This window comes from Apteryx rowi, unplaced genomic scaffold (assembly GCF_003343035.1).
Source record: "Apteryx rowi isolate R43461 unplaced genomic scaffold, aptRow1 scaffold_279, whole genome shotgun sequence".
Taxonomy (NCBI): domain Eukaryota; kingdom Metazoa; phylum Chordata; class Aves; order Apterygiformes; family Apterygidae; genus Apteryx; species Apteryx rowi.
Window position 1 is genome coordinate 525,125 of NW_020449185.1, and position 18,555 is coordinate 543,679.

Genomic DNA, 18,555 nt, shown 5'->3' on the forward strand with positions numbered 1-18,555 from the left:
GCCGCCGGGGCCCCTGCGGTCCGCTGCCGCCGCCGGGCCCCGCCGCCCTCCTCCAAGCACCCGGACGCGGCCTGGGGGCTGCGGGCCGCCCGGCGGCCTCATCTCTGCGGGGGCAGAGCCTCGGCGCGCTGTGTCGCTGCTCCCTCGGCCGCTGGCCTCGCTCCTCCGCGGCAGAGCTCTGCGTGGGGCTGGAGCGCTACCTCCCCGCGGGCGAAGGAGCAGGTGCCCCTTCTCCCCCCTGGCGAAGTGCCTGCGGGGCTTGGTCCCGGGTGCGGGAGACTAGCCGCAAGGTAGCGTGCTCTTTAAACAGGAGAGCTGGGCGCAGTAACTGTGCGGTTAGTGTGGTAGTGCTGCGGCAGTCGCCTTGCTGTTCCCTGCCCAGCCGCTGAGGGGCAGGAGCTCCTTGCCTAGCTGAGGGAAACCTCACCGGAGCCCTCCAGGAGGGCAGTGCAGTGTGCGGACTCATGCCTGAGTAATGAACATCCCAGGCTGGGGAGGAGGTGATGCACATGACGGGAGCGTGCCCTGCTGATGGCTGGCCACGGGGTTTTCCCCTTTGGGCTGGCTGTGGGAGAGGTTGCTGAGTTTCTCTTTCTGGCTGTTCCTCCTAGAGGTACCTGGCAGTAGGTGTGAGGTGATATAGCCTGGCTTTCACCACAGCCCGGCTCCCTGGCAACTGATGATGAGTTTGACCCCTTCCAGGGGATGCCTCCTGGATCTGCCCTGGGAAGACATCCTGGTTCCACATATCCTCTGTCACCTGCCACTGCAGCAGCTCCTGAGCCTGCAAAGGGTCAGCAAGTCATTCCAGTCTCTCATCCAGCTGTATCTGGCCAACATGCGCTGCTTTGACTCGAGCAAGGTATTGGATGGCTCTGAGGCTGGGGGAGACTCAGATGTGCCACTGCTCCGGAGCTAACGTGGGAGCATGTGGCTATGTGGGAGGTAGAAACCCCTGTCCAGGAGGCTGGTTTCTGCTTAGGAGCTTGGGTTAATGGCTCGCATGTTGGTCTGGACAGATGGGCTCAGGGAGGAGAGGTGGTGATTCAGGGCCCAGCAATGTGATTGTCTTTAGCAAGAGACTTTGGGGAGCAGTGTGCCTGGAGCTCCACCCAGGCCATTACAGGGCACTGGCTTGCAGAAGCACAGCCAGCTCCAGAGTGGCACAGCCTGTCAGGTCTCACCTGGGGCGTGCACTGGCATGGGTCTGCCAGGGGATAATGCTGTGCCCTGTCTTGAGGGAAAACTTGTGCAAGCCCTGGGAGAGACTGGGTGGGCCTTGGAGATGCAGGAGCGGCTGCTGTTCTGTGAGGAGACAAGAGTGGTCCAGCAAAGTTTCTGGAGAGCAGAGGCATAGAACTCAGCATGGGTGTACAAACTCAGTGGTGATGAGTGGGGTGGAAGAGACAGAGCAGCCTCTGGCTTCCTGAGGGTAGTGGCAGAAGCCTGGGCATAAGATGCTRTGGGGAGGGGAGCCTTAAGGCAGGGTTTGCCCTGGGACTAGGGGAGGTGACCATGGTCACCTATGTGCCACACTGGAAGAGAGGAGCGAGAAGAGTCTCTGGATGAGGGCCATGCTGAGCCAAGCTGATTTTAAACCCTGGTGAGTGCCTCATTCTTCCTGGGTTCTCCATGCAGATTGGGCCTGCCATCCCTAGAGCTGCTTTCGTTAACCTGCTGAAGGACAACGAAGTACTGCATCAGCTGGTGCTCCAGAACTGCTCTGACTGGCTGACAGACAGGGAGCTGCTCCCGGTCATCGGGCAGAACCACCACCTGCAACAGATCCAGCTGAAGGGCTGTGCCCAGCTCAGCCGCCACGCGCTGGTGGCCATCTCGCTGAGCTGCCCCAACTTGCGCYGGCTCTCCCTGGCTCACTGCGAGTGGGTGGACAGCCTGTCCCTGCGCAGCCTGGCTGACCACTGCAAGGCACTCGAGGCCGTGGACCTGACGGCCTGTCGCCAGCTGAAGGATGAAGCCATCTGCTACCTGGCGCAGAAGTGCAGCAAGCTCAAGTCTGTCTCACTGGCCGTCAATGCCAATGTGGGTGACGTGGCAGTGGAGGAGATTGCCAAGTGCTGCCCTGAGCTGGAGCACCTGGACCTCACGGGTTGTCTGCGAGTCAAAAATGACTCCATCAGGTACTGAGCAACGTGGGAAGCTGGGGTGGGGATGACAGGGGTGGGGAAGAAGAGGCCTGGAGGAAGAAGAGTTGGATTTCTTTGTGCTGGAAGCAATGAGAGCTACATTTTGGGGAGAAGCTGCTGGCAGGCCTTTCAGGAGCGGGAGGTTCTGCTACTGACAGCAAATTGCCTGGGATGCCATAGAGGGTATATGTGGGACATAGCTGACTTGATCTGGCCATTGAGTTTCTTGAGTTTCTCTCTGGGGCTGTTGGGGTGCTGTTCCCAAAGTATGCTATGTGTGTGTGGCAGTGGTGAGTGCTGGCCTGCTGGGAGTAGAGAAGAGGGCGAGTTGTGTGCTTGGGAGTCCTGGCTTACAACCTGTGTGCGCTTTCTTTCTTGGCAGGGTCCTGGCCGAGTACTGTCCCAAGCTGCGCTCACTCAAGGTGAAGCACTGCCACAATGTGGCTGAGTCCAGCCTGAGCATCCTCCGAGGCCGTGGAGTGGAGCTGGATGTGGAGCCTCCACTGCAGAGGGCCCTTGTTCTCCTGCAGGACGTGGTTGGCTTTGCCCCTTTCATTAACCTCCAGATCTAGAACTGCTGCTGGGGAGGGGGGATGGATATGATGCTGGGATCCCAGGAGGATGTCAGAACTGGTTGCTGCTGAGACACGCAGAGAGAGGTTGGTCCCATCAGTGAGGCTGGCCTGAATGGGGCTCACTCTTCTCTCTGGGGCTGTTTAGCAGCCACTGGGTGTTCATGAGTGTGCTCTGATGGTGTCTCCTGGGAAAGTAACTCCCTCTGCAATAGCATGGAGAGAGTGAGTGACTTGCAGGAACACCATGGTGCTGAACAGGCCTTGGCCAGACCAGCCAGTAGACAGGACTTATTATTTGTTGTATTCTAAAACTCTTAAGTGGCACCTGTCCAGAGAGCAGGAGAGTGTTTGATGAGGACTGTGGACTACTGTCCCTTAGGGTGGGTATGCAAGGCATGCCTGAAGCACTGTTGGGAACAAACCAGGCCAGCTGGAGCAGAGAGGAGAGAAGCTGCCAGTCCTCCTCTTGGAGAGGGCAGGCCCCTCTGAGCTCAGGGAAGGAGGCAGTGCGAGCACAGCTCCAACCTGCAGCAACTGGCTAGCTGGCACCAAAGGGCTGTCAGGGGCCCAGCTCAGGCAGCGTGTGTGTGTCTAGGCCTAGCTGCTTGCCCACGGGCACTGGTTTAGGCCAGTGCAATGGAGGGGTTGTTCTCTGGTACTCTGGGGGAATGGGCTCCTGCTGCAGTTTCACTAGAGGAAATGCACCAAACTTAGCTATGCTGTCACTGAAAGCAGTTGATGGTTGCTGCTCATTGCTTCTAGATTCTGATTTATACTTTGGTAGTGCCCAGGCCTACTGAAACTCCATCCTGCTCCATGTCACAGGGCTGTGGCTTTTACACTCAACAGTGGTGAGAGAAATGGCAGGGGCCCTGGATATATTTTCAACTGCAGCTTATAGAATGCTGCAAGCTGTGTTGGCAGGGGCGGCCTAGCTCTGGTCTAGAATCCAACCTCAGCCCTTGCTTCCACTAGGTGGTTAACCAAACAGCAGGCACCTCTTGTGGAGAGCATGAYGAAGACAGTGATTAGGGTAAGAGAGGGCAACCCTGTTCCTATCCTTGGCCCAGGAGGGGTTGGAGGCAGTGTCTGTAAAGCACATGCACTCTCCAGCTGTGAACTACACACCAACTCATGATCTTTATTAACGCTGGCACTCAGTTTAAAGCAACAGTGCACACAGACTTGTAAGAAGCTTGTTGCATAAGCACAAGCCACATCTTAGATCTAAAAATGTCCCATGCAAGGAATAACAGAGAATGCCCATGACCCAGGCAGCTGTTGTGGTGCGCCCCTAGGGTTGAGGGACAGCTACACAAAGAGAAGGCTCCTCCTTATCAACCGGGTTAGTTGGGGAAGCTGAAAGCAGTGTCCTGGCTCCCAGGCTAGTTCCAGTTAGTGGGGGGTGGAAGAGTCCCCTCTCATCACTAGTGCCACGTGTCCATCCTTCTATGCCTGAGCCAGGGAGGTGGAGGCTGAAGAGCAGGAGAGACTGGCTGTCAGTGGAACTTGTACTTCCTGGCTGGTTTGAGGCTGATGTAAGTCCTCTTCATCTCCTCGCTCTCTGGCTTCTTTATGTCTTTGTACCTCTCTCCCTTTGTACTCACCACCTGGTTATCGATATAGCGGATCAGCTTCTTGGGAGCCTGGAGAAGAAAGACATTGGCACTAAGTGGACAGCCATACTGCTGGGGAAGGGGAAGGGCCAAGCACAAGCAGGGCATGCCCTGGGGTGGCCAGCCAGACTGGGATGGGCTGAGTTACCCATCCTGTGTGCTGAGAGTCTAAGTCAAAAATGGGAGGGAAGTTGTCTGGTGGGGAGGGTGCAGGAGCCATGCTAGTCAGGAGTGGTTAAGTACTGACAGACCTTGCAGCACCTCTTAGCTAAACTAATCTTTCCTCTTTGCTGCCTAGTGGCCATGTGAATGTTCCTTCCTTGCAACTGCCCTTCTGCTTTTTGGGCTTGCAGTCAGCTTTTTAGACCTTGTAGCCAATGGACTTTCAAAATGCCGGTGAGCTGGGCCTGCTCTTCTCACCTCTTTTGGTGGAGCTGGCCGATGTGTTTTCTGATCTTCTGCACTATCCACCATCATGTATCTGAAACACAAGAAGCGTTTAGCAAATACTGCAACATGCATTGCCTAGAGCTGCTCAGAGCCTATGTCTTCTCTCCCCTGGATGGTTTGTGGCTGTGCAATGTGTACTACTTGCCTAGATTGCAGCTAGGACACTTAAGGTTTCCCTCTGTATGAAACAGGAAAGAAGTGTGCTATCCTTCTGGTAAGAATCCAGAAGGATTCTCCTGGAGTAGCATCCATGGATGTTAGTGAATGGTATCAAAAATGCTGAGACAATGTAGATAGCCCCTGTTGAATGAAGAGAAGTGTTGAGGTCTAGTCTGGTATTTGGGCAGCTCTGCTCCTTTTCAGCCTGAGTGATGGCAGCTGAAGGAGACAAAGGTAAGATCCACACTGCACAGGGCTGAGCTGGCTGCTTCTGCCCAAAGGAGATGGTGTGCCTTTAAAACTCCATGTCCTAACTGACTAGGAAATGGGTTTGAGCTGGAAGCAACTTCATCAAAGCATCACCTCATTCCATATGTGACTGACACACCAGGGCCCAAATATTTGCTTGCTGTACTGCTGAGTTACTGCTCTTGAGACTTTGGAGCTGGTTTAATAGGGGGACAGTGCAACTGACTGTGACTTTTTCCTCAGTAATTAATATAGTTGCTCCTGTATATATTCAACTATGATGATCTGCTCTCTGTACCTGTGCTTGAGTGATGTTTAAAGCACAGGATGTTGCCAAAATGTCATTAAAGTGAAGTTCCCAGAAACATAACTGGCAGGTGGTACTTTTTGTTCTGTTATGTGCTCCTCTGAAACAAGCCTGCACATAAGACAGGCAAGAACAGGAATTGTTAATTCAGTTTGCCATTCTGCCTTGTTTTATCTTCCCTAGACCATCAGCTGTTTTTTTTCTGTCACTGGGGAGGATGTAAAGTGGTGGAAAAGACACAGCTGGATAGACATGTGGAGTCTGCATGCCCACAGGAGGACACTCATGAAAGCTGAGATCTTAAAGCAGATAGATTAAACCCCAGTATGTGTTCTCCTACTGAGAATTAAAGTGCTTTTGGAAGTGAATAAAGCTAAACCAATCTAAAGCCATTTTCATTCCCAGGAAGTCTATAGGGGGATTTCAGAGAGGATTCTTTAAAAACACTGAATTCACACCTTCAGTGACTGAGATTTAATCTTCGCAGTGTTGCTGTACAGACAGTCCCTTAAAGAAATCTTTAGCCTTCTTTGGTCTCCAAGGACTGAGATATGAATGAGCTGCTGTAATTCCACAAGTCACCATGTGTTACCTGAGCTGCAGCATGATGTTTGTGCCTTGAACTTTTAACTGGGACCTCAGCTGACAATACTGTGACTTACTGTACATCTGTAGCAGGTTGAAGTCTCACAAACAGCCAGTTGCTGTGCCCCAGCTGATGCGGGTAACTTGCTTGTATACCAGAGCCCTAAAAGAAGCAGGGAAGTCCAAACCTGTTTTCCCACCCACTGATTATATTTATGCTCAGAAATGTTTCAGCTATACCCAAATTGGCTTCATGGCATCTTTTCTAAGCTTCATGTAGTCCAAGCTCTTTATAGATAACACTGTCATTCTGACTTTGGTCATCTGCCCTGACCTGCTGCATCTTCTTTTATTGCAAATAATAGAATAAGTCTACAAGGGAATCCTTGCTGCCAGATACTTACTTCTGCAAGATAACCTGTTTTAATTCCTCGTGATTGGGTGTTCTGCGGGACCGTGCCAGWTCCTGGAAGGAGACAAAGCAGGTGTGTGAGTAGCAAAACACTTGCGGTGTACAGCTCCCCCTGCTAGCTCAGCTGAATCCAGTTGCTGATGCAGCATTGCCAACCCATGTGGGAAAGTGGATGCCAGACATGCAGCTTCTCTGGGGTGCTGGCTTGGCTGTGGGCACAGCCTGTCCTCCAGAGAGCCAGGAGAGGGAGAGGGGGTGGTGTTTTGCGTGATCTTCCTGGCTCATTGCTGGGAGAGTGGAAAGTTCCCACAGTCAAAGTTTCAGCTTGCAGTAAACAGCTGGCATACACATATGTATCTGAGCACTGCGCCGCTCTTTGGCCTGGTGCCATCTAGTTCAGAGTACGATACCTTCATGCTCATGCCTGCTGTGACGATTTCCACCTTCTCCTCCACAATTAATTGCACTGCCTCCTCCAAGTTCCCCAAGGCCATGGACAGTGCCTTCTCCGCCTGGCCCACGGTACAGGCAGGGAACATCTCTAGTAGCAGCTCCACCCCATCCTTCAAGTCACCGTCTTCCTAGTTAGAGTAAGAGAAGCATGGGCTAAGCTGGGGATGTAGAGGGGAGATGGTTATTGAAAAGGGTCCCTCTGGTTTTGCATTAAGTCAGGAAATTCACCTTCATTCTTACTTAGCTGAAAGCTGTCACTCCTTACAAGTGTAACTAAATCCCCTTCCTGAAGCTGCTATGGGACTGATCTTTGGCAGGACAAAACACTGTTCTTCCTTAATCTCTTTCCCCCTGTATTTCCTTAAGGTAGGACTTCTGTGGGCTGGCTCATCTGTGTGGCCCTGCTTTCCCAGGAGCGAATGTTCTGGGCACTGTGGTGCCAATGCTCAATTTTCCCCTCCCTGTAAAGTTATACATGCTTTGATCAGGAAAGGAAGGAGTGGCTAGGCACAGTGCCCTATGGCTATATCAGAAGGCAACAGTCCCTCCTGGCAGAGCAGGAAGAAATCCACACTGGAGAAACAGCAAGCAGAGCTTGGGAGGAGGAGATGGGGGTCTGGCAGGTGTAGCAATGCCTGTAGCGCAGGTCATGCTGAATGGTGCTACAAGATCAGGACTGCTGTGTCAATGACTCGGTGCTCTGTGGCTCAAGAAATACATAGCATGGAGGCTGCTTGATGGTGGGACTTGAGTCTCCAGGACTGACACCTAAATGTGCCTAGTTCTTGTGCAGGCTGCAGCTTGATAGCTGGGGAGAGAAATGGTGTGATCCAGCTCAAACTGTAAAGCAAGCCTGGGGGAACATGGTGCAAGCACGGTGAAGCCTGGCTAGGGCTGCAGAGGCATCCCTACTGCACTGCTGTTGGATCTCTGAGGGCACTGGGACAGGCTCTCATTAGCCCCCAGCCACTACCTCAGTGGCTTGGAAGGATGAGCCAATGATGGCTCATACTCTTCTGGCAACAGATAATTTTCTTTTTCCAGTTAGTGACACAGACCTGTTGAGGCCACGTAATGGAGGAGATCACAGACACCAGTGAAATTGTGTCACAGCCTATGCTGTGATACCTTTCAGAGCCAGAAAATGCCCTTAGGAGATGCTGGTAACCTGGTGCTGGGTGACCCTGCCCCCAGTGCTTCTGCTCCTCTGTGGGGTGGTCGTACCTGGGCCTCAGCTCCCTCTGTCAAAGTGCGCAGACGTTTTCCATTGCAGGCTCCCGTTGCAGGCTCCTGTCCCTGGGTCAGGTCTTCAGAAGTTGCTTCACTCCTGCCCTCCACAGCCTTTTGGCCAGGTTTCTCTTAAAGACACAGTGATATCTATTGAGGAACAGCCCCACAAATGCAAGAGCTCTGGGCTTTCTGTTAGTATGAAATTGCTAGTGTGTCCTGTACCCTTTTGATTTGAAAAAATATCATCCATTCCGTTGTACCCTTCTTAAGTGACAAGAGGGGAAAGCAGTACTGCTCCTCCTGCCTTTGGTAGGGACAGCTGCAGCTCTAATTACACTGACCTGCAGGAAGGCAGAACTGACACATGCTGGAGTGCCTCAGCTCTGCATTTCCAGGCCTTACCAGGGGCTGCTTCTGAATACAATTCTAGCTGTGAATTCTCTGGGCTTCTAATGTTTGGTTGTGGATACTTAAGGCATTTTTTTCGTCATGTTTTTAAGAATTCCCTGCTGTTCTCTCTAACTGTGAACCAGGTGTGGCTTTGATTTTAAATTTGGGAATACACAGTGGTGGTTCTTGTGCTGTGTGAGACAAAGCACATCCTGTGATCAGGTTACTCTGATTCATCTCTGATACGGGTTCTTTTTGTGTCACTCTAAGAAGAATCATTTCACCTCTGTTTTGTCACCTGTAAACTGAGATGATGCTGTCCTTCCACACACAAGCTATATCAGGATCCTCAAAGGGTAGGATGGAGGGGACCAGAGCAGTAGGTTTTGTTAAGTACAGGAAAGTAATAAGCAGGATAAAAGACAGGACTCTGTTCTACACTACTCCTGATAGGAAAGCAGTGATGTTGCCAGATGAGCAAAACCCAGACTAGTATGCCCTGAAAGGTTTCATGCCCAGGCACTTGACCTATCTGTTCTCTGGTGGGAAGTAGCTTTTGAAGCTGGTTAATGTAGCAGTTCAGCTGATCTGTGAACACTGAGGCTAGAAAGGACCACTAGGATGGTACAGTCTTCTGCAGTCCTGCATACCCCACCAGTGATTCTGCATCAATACCAGGATTCATGGGTGAACAGGAAGTGAGTTTTGAGGATGCCTGAAGTCTACAAGTGATACAAATCATCAGCTGGATTCTCTGTTTGATGATGCACCTGACACAGGCTGCCCATATGGCCTTAGGCATATGGCTACAGAGACAGGCACAAATCCCCACCTTCAGAAATAACCTACTGAACTTTGACCAGCAGCCCCGTACCTGCCATTTCTTCTTCAGTACTCTGGATCTGCTCTGAGAGGTGGTTGGAGATCTGGTCAAGTGTATTTTACCCTCCCTCCCCACCCTGTATGTCTTGGACAGTATTCCATGTGATGTAAACCTCCCATGTGTGGATCTCAAAAACCAGACTGAACAATATAAAAGAACTGTCAATCAATTCAGGCTACCCTATGAGATCCTAAACATTGCAAACAAGATTGTGTTTTATTCTGTGACATTCCTCAACCCCAAACACTAAGACTGAAAGCAGGTGCAGAATATACTTCTTGTGCTGAAATTCCCTGTGTAACTCACCTTTGTTGCGAGCTTCACCAAGCCTTTCTGAGAGAGAGAACATCATTTCGCAAACATCCCCACTGCAAGAGACAGAAACTGTGTAATTAGTGAGGAACACAAGCACTAGCCCATCCTACTTGGCTACCTCTTTCTAGAAAGACAGGGCTTGTTGTGAAGCCCAGTGTCACAGACTGGCATTTCAGATGGCCCAGGACCTACTTGCAAACTATAGTGGGATTAGCATTTGTGTATCCAGGCAAAGTCTGACTTAAACAGAACGGCACAGGTTCAGTACTAATACATCCTGATCTGGCTGTAAGAAAGAGTTTATGGTATTGAGGCACTTGGGTCTAGGTCCCAAAGCATGGCATGCACATACCAAACAGTCACATTCACACACCTGTGGATTTCTGCAAAACCAGGAATATATGCCTCCATCATTTCCACAAAGGTGTCCATGTCAAAGTTCTCTTCAGAGGACTCTGGTGAGCCCAGCTCTTCCAGGACACCCGTGATGTAGGAGAAAAAAACATCATCCATTCCACTGGAGACAGAGAGAACACAGGACATGGAAGCAGGGTCAACAGGCCCATTTTACCTCTCTCTCTCTCTCTCTCTCTCCACCCCCTCCTCCCTCTAACCTTGTGTCTTTCTAAATAGAGCAGCAGAAGGACCTTTGTGGCCTGTCTCTTATCTTATGCACAGATCTCAGTAGGAAAGCCAGGTAGCAGGTAGTCAGTGGTTGAGTGGGAAACGTTTAGGGATAATACAGGATACTGCAGAAAATACTGCATGCCATCCTGTTCCTGGGCAGCACTGAAGGAATGCCCCAGCACGTGGCCAGAGGCTGTGCTACTTGTAGGTACTTCAGCTGAGCTGAAATATTGCAAGTGCTCAAACTTTGACTTTTCAATGTTGACTGGTGTTTCGGGTGATCTAATTATACTCTTGTCAACTTGCAATTTCTATGGGATGCAGCATTCTCTTCTTGCTGTCCCACACTTGTGTCACTGCTGCCACCAGCTGCAAAAACAGCTGCTGTGTTCCAACCTCAAGGTGGCTGTATTTCTGCCTGCAGGCAGAGTTTGCAATAGGGAGAGCCCTGGTGTAGCACTGTGCTGTTCACAAAGCCTTTTGGGAACACTGTGGAATGAAGCGAATTCCATATTCTAATGCATACTATTAGACAGGAAATTAATAATCTTGGTTATCAAAGAAATGACATGCTAAATCGTAATGCTAAATGATGGTTGCTCAAGCATTCACACTGGACCAGGTGTATCCTGAATCAGATTTAAGGAAAAGCAACACAAAAGATAGGAAAGTTACAATGCTCCACTTGGAGCTCAGCATAATGTGCAGAGGGGCAATTAATACAGAATTAAAGCTCAAATGATGATCTTAGATGTTCCTATCTAGACATACCTGAGGTCTGCAGCAGGGATGTGGGACTGGATGAAGYGTGTCAGTGTCTCTCGAATGATTCTCTCAAGTGCCATATCTCTTTAAACCTTTTTCTTTAAAAAATAAGGGGAAAAAGAAAACTCCATGTAATTTCAAAGGCAAGAACTCGATCAAAAGATCAACATGATCAAAAGGTATGCATGGTATAGGCAAAAGTATGCTTCCCATCAGAACAATTCACGAACCCCTCCAACGTGACATGCCATCCCTGGGTAAAAGCAGTCAAAGATATCTGCAAAAAGTAGCAGTATGAGGAAATACCAGCCCAAAGCAACTCAGTCTCTTGGGTCTCTCCTGCTCGTGTTGACACTGACAGTATGCAGCTGTACTATACATGTAACCCCCCCTCCCCTGAGTAGCATAAACTAAAGCTGGAAATGCAGATGTGTCCAGCTGCAGGACCTCAGAGACACCTCCTGAGCTGGAATGCTGTGCTGCCCGGCAAGCAAGTGTTGGGTAGTGGGTTTGCTTGCTCACTGCAGAAAGGGGTGGACCTTCCAGCTAAGAGCATTTGCGGTGATGCCTGCACTCAAAAACGATGGGGAGGAAGGGTAATGCCTCTTGGAGAAAAGACAACCTAGAGTGGATTTCACAGGAAAATACCAAGCAGGGCACAGACAACTAGTCTGCCAGCCAAAATATCAAAGGTCTCCAGGTCAGGCACAGACTGCCAGTGGAATCCTGCCCAAACAGGAGCCCATTGTTGTGCTTGGTAAATGAGCCATTCTGCAGCTGCAACAAGGGGCGCTTGATAACCCAAAACTCTCAGGGGAGTGCTAAGAATCACAGACCTCCTACACAAGCAATGGCAGAATGGGGCTGCCCACAGCCCTTGTTCAGCTATCATTACCAGGCCTGGACTGAACCTGGTGGAGAAAAGCCACTCCTTAACTATTTCTTCCCCCTTGGGCCTATAAAGCTGCTGGGTGAACAAACTCTCAGTATAAGCCCTGAGTTCTTCCTGAGAAAGAAAATTAGCCCTGCATCTACAGGAACTGACATGCTCATCGTCTATAGAGCTTACATCATGCTCCCAACTGTACAACTCCCTGACTTCATGTGGAGCAGTCTTGTGGGCTGCTGAGAAATGAGTCCCATGGGCATCAAGAAGGTTCAGGATTTCCTCGGATGACACTTCCATAGCTAGCAAGATATAAGCAGAACCACTCCAATCACATTCAACGCAGCTCTTAAGGGGCCTAGAAACAACCAAAGCCCAACAGCCTGCCAGCAGATGTATCTTAGAGTCCATTAAACCCTGCACTGCATTGGCTACCATCTCAAGTCCATAGCAACATGCCTGCACTCCTCTGTTTGTGGCTGGCCAGAGGAGCACACCCAGGCCAGCCAGACCTGCCTCTGGCTATGGTCATATTGAGGCTCCAGTGATTTGGTTCTTGATATGGAAGGAAAAAGCTGCGACAAAGGCTTATGTGAAAGTGCTCTGCTGGGTCTATGGCATCACACATTGCTTCTTGCTACAACGATTCCCCACGTAATAAGCCCACTCTGTGCTCTTCTACTCTTCAGGGCTTTGAAAAGATACAGATTTAGCTACCTGAAGGACCATCTCTTCCCGTATCTCTATGTCAGCACCGCTCCCTTGAGGCAGGGAGAAAAATGAGCAAAGACCATCACAACAGCTGGCCACAAAAAGTGAAACATGCTGACAGAAGAACTACTCCAGTTTTAACCATGATCGGAGCTAAATGCAAAAGCTGCCTAATCACCTAAACTCTCCTGCAGCTATGTATTAATATCGACCCTTCCACTCATCTAGATCCAGTAACTAAAGAAGAAAACAAGAACAATCAGTTATCAACGCTGTACTACTAGATGACCAACAGACGTATTCAACCACAGCACCTCTGCAACAACAGCCAGGAGAAGGCAACGTCAGACAAGGCTATTTGTTTGCTGTTTCCCTTTTAAGCTAAAAAGTTTCTTTACCTCCTGTAATTTGAATGAGGAAATTCGCATTTCACAGCATTAGAGGAAACCAACAGACTAAACACTCTTAAGTAGGAGCTCTTCATGCAAAAACCAAGCCTCCAAGTGAACTCCTGACCACTGTGCTGCTGCTTTTGTTTTTCAGCCTCATGAGGATCCTTTGTTGGCATTTTTCTCACTTTTGCAGATGTCATGGCCTGCAAGTGTGAAAGCTGGCAGTAAAAATCACCACGTGTAAAAATACCTTCCAGCTGCCTGTTTGTTGTTTGTGTGTGTTTTAAATGAGTCATACCTCTAGCAGTGTGACCTTTGTCATCTTTGCAACATATGCAGAAAAAGGTGAGCTTCCATTTCAGTCATCGGAAAGCCAGTGATAAGATTCTGACTCTCACTGTTTTCCCACACTTTAAGCTTCTGTGAATGCTGGCTACCACCAACCCCCCTGAACTTGCAGTTTCAGACGAAAAGTTATTTTCTTTTTACAGAAATTAGGGATGGAAGATCAAACCATAGCAGTCAAAATGTTCTTTCTACAGTCACTACTATCCAGATGAATGCTTATTTCCTTCTTACTCAGAGTCTTCATGATATCCTGGGAACTGGAAATCTACAAGATTTTCTCTGTTTCCCTGAAGCAGGCCAATATTCTGGGAGAGATAACTATATAATAACCAGTAACATTGCCTGACAACCCAATTAACTGAACAACAGAGCACCACGTCAAAGGCACTTTTGTGAGCACCATAAATTAGCTGCTAGTAATTTATTCTTATCAATAGAACAGGCAAAGTCACTCATCTCCTTAAGCAAAGACACTTGCAGGCAAGTCAGACTGGGACAAAAGAAATATAGGAAAAAAATAAATCGGCAACAGAAGTATTGTAGCTATGGCCAGTTACTAAACTGCTCATTTCCAATCTACTTCCCCAACCTCTAACAACCACAAGGAATCCTGGTTTGAAATGATTTCAAACATTTTCCCACAGAGTTACCATACTGGTATCTGAACAAAAGCTATTTCCTAGTGTCTGTGAGTGGAAAGAAAGCACTAGGTTTTATTCATTGGGTATAAATTCTCTCTGGCACCTCACACAAATACATCCATCAGCACACCCAGATTTAAGGCTTACACCCAGGGAAGCCAAGCCGCCACCTTTAGTCTACCTTTGAAGAAAAGAAACCCTTTAATGACAAAAGCACAATCTTACAATAAAGAATAGAAAGAGGCTAGCTGATCTGGTATGTCTTCATGGGTCAGCCATTGCCTTTGTACCTGGAGAACCCATCTGTGGTCCTGTAAGACCACTCCTGCAAGACCACAGGTGCCAAGCCTTCTGAGAGACAAATACACCTGCACTCCATCAGCTATTGCCACGCAGGAAAGATTTTATCCCTTGGTGAACAGCCTGTTCTTACAAAACTTTATATGTCACAGATCTGCAATGCCTAATAGGATTGGCTGAGTGAGGCCTGCGGAAAAGAAGTCCTGAAGGCACACCGGCCTTTCAGATTCGGTGGGTATTTTCTTGAAATAGAGCTGATTAAAAACCTATGCACAAACATTTTAAAATGGATCCTTCAAGGAACAAACTGATGTTGCTGCATGTTCTTTGCACAAACCCAAGTTTAGAATTCCACAGCTCATGACATCAAAACACATCATGTATTATACCTTCAAAAGCCACATTTTTTCCAGGTGTGACATGCAATAGTTAAGGGAGAGATTTACTGGAAGGGCTTATCCTTTGTGCACAGTTTTGTGGAGACGTGATTTATAATGCACTGAATGATCTAAAACTCGGAGGCAGAAAAAATTGCTTTCCCCAGAGCACAATTGTATTGAAAAGGTGCTATCATTGTTTTAAACTTCCAGTCGTAATTTCAGTGCGGATATTAAGATCACTTTGGTAGCTGTCAGCTGATTCAACCCTGTCTATGAAAGTCCTTCTGTATTTCTAGTCATTATAAGCGGGGAATCTGTTTAGCGTTCTGCACAGAATATAACTTTATTTTTCTTAAACATATAGTGAAGACATGTTATTCCTGTTGTTCTGTTCTCAGTTAGAGTCTTAAAGCTTTGCACTGTCAGAACAGGACACCTTCAACCATTGGAAATCCTTGTAATTTTTTAGACAGTCTTAAAACACTGGAGTTTATCGTTAGAGTCACCAGTGGAGCACTATAAAACATCTTATTATGACAGGCTTGGTTTGAAACAACAGGAGCATTTAGCTGATTCACATAACATTTCCTGGCATTCTTATTTCCTCACTTCAGGCAGAGAGGAGTGGTATCAGTTCTCAAAATATGACTGAAAATTATTAATTTTCTGTACGGGATACTTTGGCCAGCAGCTCAATAGACTGTAACATCCTACTGTCTGTCCTGAGTGTCTGGTAATCTCCATCTCCCTTGCATTTTCCCTCTTATTATGTTAATATCAAATTTGCTTTTTGCAAAACAACTGCAGAACAACACCACCCTGTAATACAGTTACCCTTGCAGTGTCTGAAATACCTGCCCATTCCGTATTCCAGAAACGCTGGCTTCTTTTTGTACAAGGCATATGATTCTGCCTTTCTTTAAAATTAGGTGAAAATCTGACATGTTTGCGTATGGCTAGATCATTTCTGAAGGCTCTTTAAGCCCAATTTTCAGTAATCATTCTTAAACAGTCAACGTGATGGGATGGTGATGATTGATTGTGCCCTGGACTTTATATTAACAAGACAGACTTGAGGAGAGCAATTTAGGAAAAGTGTTTCTGAGCTAAGAGGAACTGTCATTCGGATGTATATCAACTTTTATGAGATCATAAATTTGCCTACCAATGAGTTGAGGTTTCTGTAAGTGGAAGGAGATGCATATTGTAGACTTTGGAAATATTCAGAACAGGTCAGAGAAACTTTTGGTAAAATTGATCTGGCTGTCTGGCAGAGGGATTGACTAAAATGCCTTTAGAAGGCTCTTTAAGCCCAAGTTTCAATAATTATTCTTAAATGGGTAAGTAATGGGACAGGGATGGTTCACTGTGCCCTCTCTGAGAGAGTACGGAGAATTTCTCATGCAGCAATGTGTCTGTGTGTGTGTGCTCGGGGAGGAGTGGCCCCCTGGGATATACGGAGCTCTCAGTTCACCCTGTGAAACACAACCTCAGAAGAATCTCTGCTATATAAACAATATATACCATGTATACTATATATAAAGTAATAGTCTGACCTGCAGGAGAGACAGAGAGCTCTAACTTTATTCCACTTCACCTACGGATGTCAGCAATAAGGTTCCTATAGCTTCTTTCCTCTGGAAGTACTTTCAAACCTCTTCTCATCTGCTTCCTAATTCAGTCTAACAAACTCACTTCCAAGACCAGCAGGAGAAAATAAGGAGCAAACTTGCTGCTTTGTGAAAGAGGACTGAAAAAAAAAAACCCCAAACCCCTGTCTCCAGCTGATGAAAGCAAAATGAGACTCAAACTGAGGGGAGGGGTTTGTGAAGATTATTCTGCCTACAGGCACTGAAGGAACAGCTGTGTTTTCTCTTTTTCTATCTGCTTGTATAGTTATTTATTCAAAAAGGAAGGTTTTCAATCGCTACTCTTTAGCTGAAATGCAACAACAGACACAAGTTTTTTCTCTGAAAGGAATTTTCACTACAAGTACCAAACTATTTTATTTTTGGAAACTTTGCTGACTTAAAAGAAAACTTTCCAGGGTGAATAACACCTTGCTTCTGTTTTTTGTTTTGGTTGCTAAAGAAGTCCCTGAAAGGACTTCTGTGGTGTGTTTGCAGGCTGAGTTCACTGTGCACATAGCACAATTAACCGCTTAATGCTATAACATTAAAATAAGGCTTTTGTTAATAACTTAGTCTCTTCCAATAGATTACCATAACACAAGATGCTAATGTCAACAGCCAGAATTTTCCCTCCCCTCTGAGAGCTATGCTGGATGCCTGCACTTCCCAAAGCTACTCAGCCAATATTTGCAGTCTAGGATTATAGCTCAAGATATGGTGCTCTGCTGACATTGGACCCTTACCTGAGAGGGAGTGTTGCCTGTATAAAGACTCAGCTCATGGGCAGTATTTGCAAATCACTTTGGTGACTCTAGTAGAATCAACAGCCTATGACTGCTTAGCCCAAGTCAAGAATTAGGGAGTCCTGTATGGGAAATAAAAGCAAAATGAGCTAGACAGGGAGCACAATAGACTCTTTCTTTGTATACTGGTGTCCTTATGCTGGCATTCATGTCACTTGTGACAGTTTTCCCTAATGCAAAGGGTACAACTTTGTCCTTCAGAATAAAAGGTACCATAAAAAAGGCTAACTTGAATGCCAGAATATCATACTTGTTAGCCTTAGAATTCACTGTCATGTTGGGATTTTTTTTTCAACATTTATAATTTCTGGAGTATGGCTTTAAAAGGCCCTTGAACATAATTAATGCATTCCAGAAGAATCTGTGGCATCATAACGACTGTGAAATAGAACTTGTTTCTGGTTGCTTTAATAAGATAGACAAGAAAACAAGTGTTGGATTTCCCTGTTGTTGCTGCTGCATGCTTTTGGCACATGGTCAAGGGCAAAGCATCAGAGACCCAAACAGGGTAAATGGCTGATATTTAATTTATCTTCAGCTATAATCCTAGACCTAAAATACTGGCTGAGTAACTTTGGGAAGTTATCTATTTCTACTGCCTCTATTTCCCCTTCTGTAACAAAAATGATAATACTCAGCTACTTAGCTCACAAGGCCTTGAGAGAATTTGGCAATACTAAGAAAGCACCTGAAACAAACTCTGTAAAAATGCTAAATACCATTTCAACATGATACATCTCTTGGAGCACTTCACTGCTTAAATGCCGTTTTCAAAAGTAATTTGCTTAAATAACAGATGTCTTTACACACTAGAGACAGCAATTATGTTTTTTCTGGCCCTAGTGATGGAATAATCCTAACTTTTGTACCGAGCAGCTTTACGACTTGTAAAAGCACGCCTCCCTAACCGTCTTTGCAGCAACTAACAGGCTTGTTCCCTGGAAAGAACTAAGGCTCTTTACAAGCTTGCAGGTCAACCAATAAATCCCCAAATTATCAATCCTGCTATCGTTATGCATTTGGGAATTGAACAAAACTTCTGGATTTTTAAGCCTCCCACAGGCTCCCGTCCATGTTCCCAGAGCCATGCTCAAGAGCACAAGCCGAGAAGCCGGCACAGGAAGAGCAACGCGGCACGAAGGTGCAGGAGGCAGACGGCAAAGGGCCGCTTGTTTCCACTGGGCCGCACGCAGGTGTCTCGCCGGCGGCTGGGGGCAGCTGCCAAGACGCCCCAGGGCCCCCAGGGGCCGCCGCGGCAGCGGCTCCGCGCCGCCCGCTCGCAGGCCCCGAAAGCGCCGCC

The 18,555-nt window shown here is 47.7% G+C and overlaps 2 protein-coding genes across 5 annotated transcripts in view; one reads left to right on the top strand and one right to left on the bottom strand.

Moving 5' to 3' along the window:
- Positions 1–111: 111 nt before the first annotated feature.
- Positions 112–3,746, top strand: FBXL15 (F-box and leucine rich repeat protein 15). Its single transcript, XM_026068723.1, has 3 exons — positions 112–862; positions 1,639–2,141; positions 2,530–3,746. The coding sequence occupies exons 1-3, from the start codon at positions 680–682 to the stop codon at positions 2,717–2,719; spliced, it is 876 nt and encodes a 291-aa protein (XP_025924508.1). The 5' UTR covers positions 112–679; the 3' UTR covers positions 2,720–3,746.
- Positions 3,747–3,838: 92 nt separating this feature from the next.
- The window catches only part of CUEDC2 (CUE domain containing 2), a 15,035-nt gene continuing 318 nt past the window's right edge, over positions 3,839–18,555 (bottom strand). Inside the window, exons 2-10 of one of the 4 annotated variants that reach the window (XM_026068725.1) lie at positions 17,196–17,317; positions 11,170–11,261; positions 10,145–10,288; positions 9,763–9,824; positions 8,178–8,311; positions 6,911–7,081; positions 6,493–6,554; positions 4,759–4,819; positions 4,222–4,368 (exon numbers count right to left, since the gene is read on the bottom strand). In XM_026068725.1, coding sequence (XP_025924510.1) covers positions 4,222–4,368; positions 4,759–4,819; positions 6,493–6,554; positions 6,911–7,081; positions 8,178–8,311; positions 9,763–9,824; positions 10,145–10,288; positions 11,170–11,243 — 855 coding nt within the window. In that variant the 5' untranslated portion in view covers positions 11,244–11,261; positions 17,196–17,317. Of the gene's footprint in view, positions 4,369–4,724; positions 6,252–6,492; positions 6,555–6,910; positions 7,082–8,177; positions 8,312–9,762; positions 9,825–10,144; positions 10,289–11,169; positions 11,262–17,195; positions 17,318–18,555 lie in introns of those variants that run through there. The other 3 variants (XM_026068724.1, XR_003253977.1, XM_026068727.1) reach the window with 3 other exon arrangements.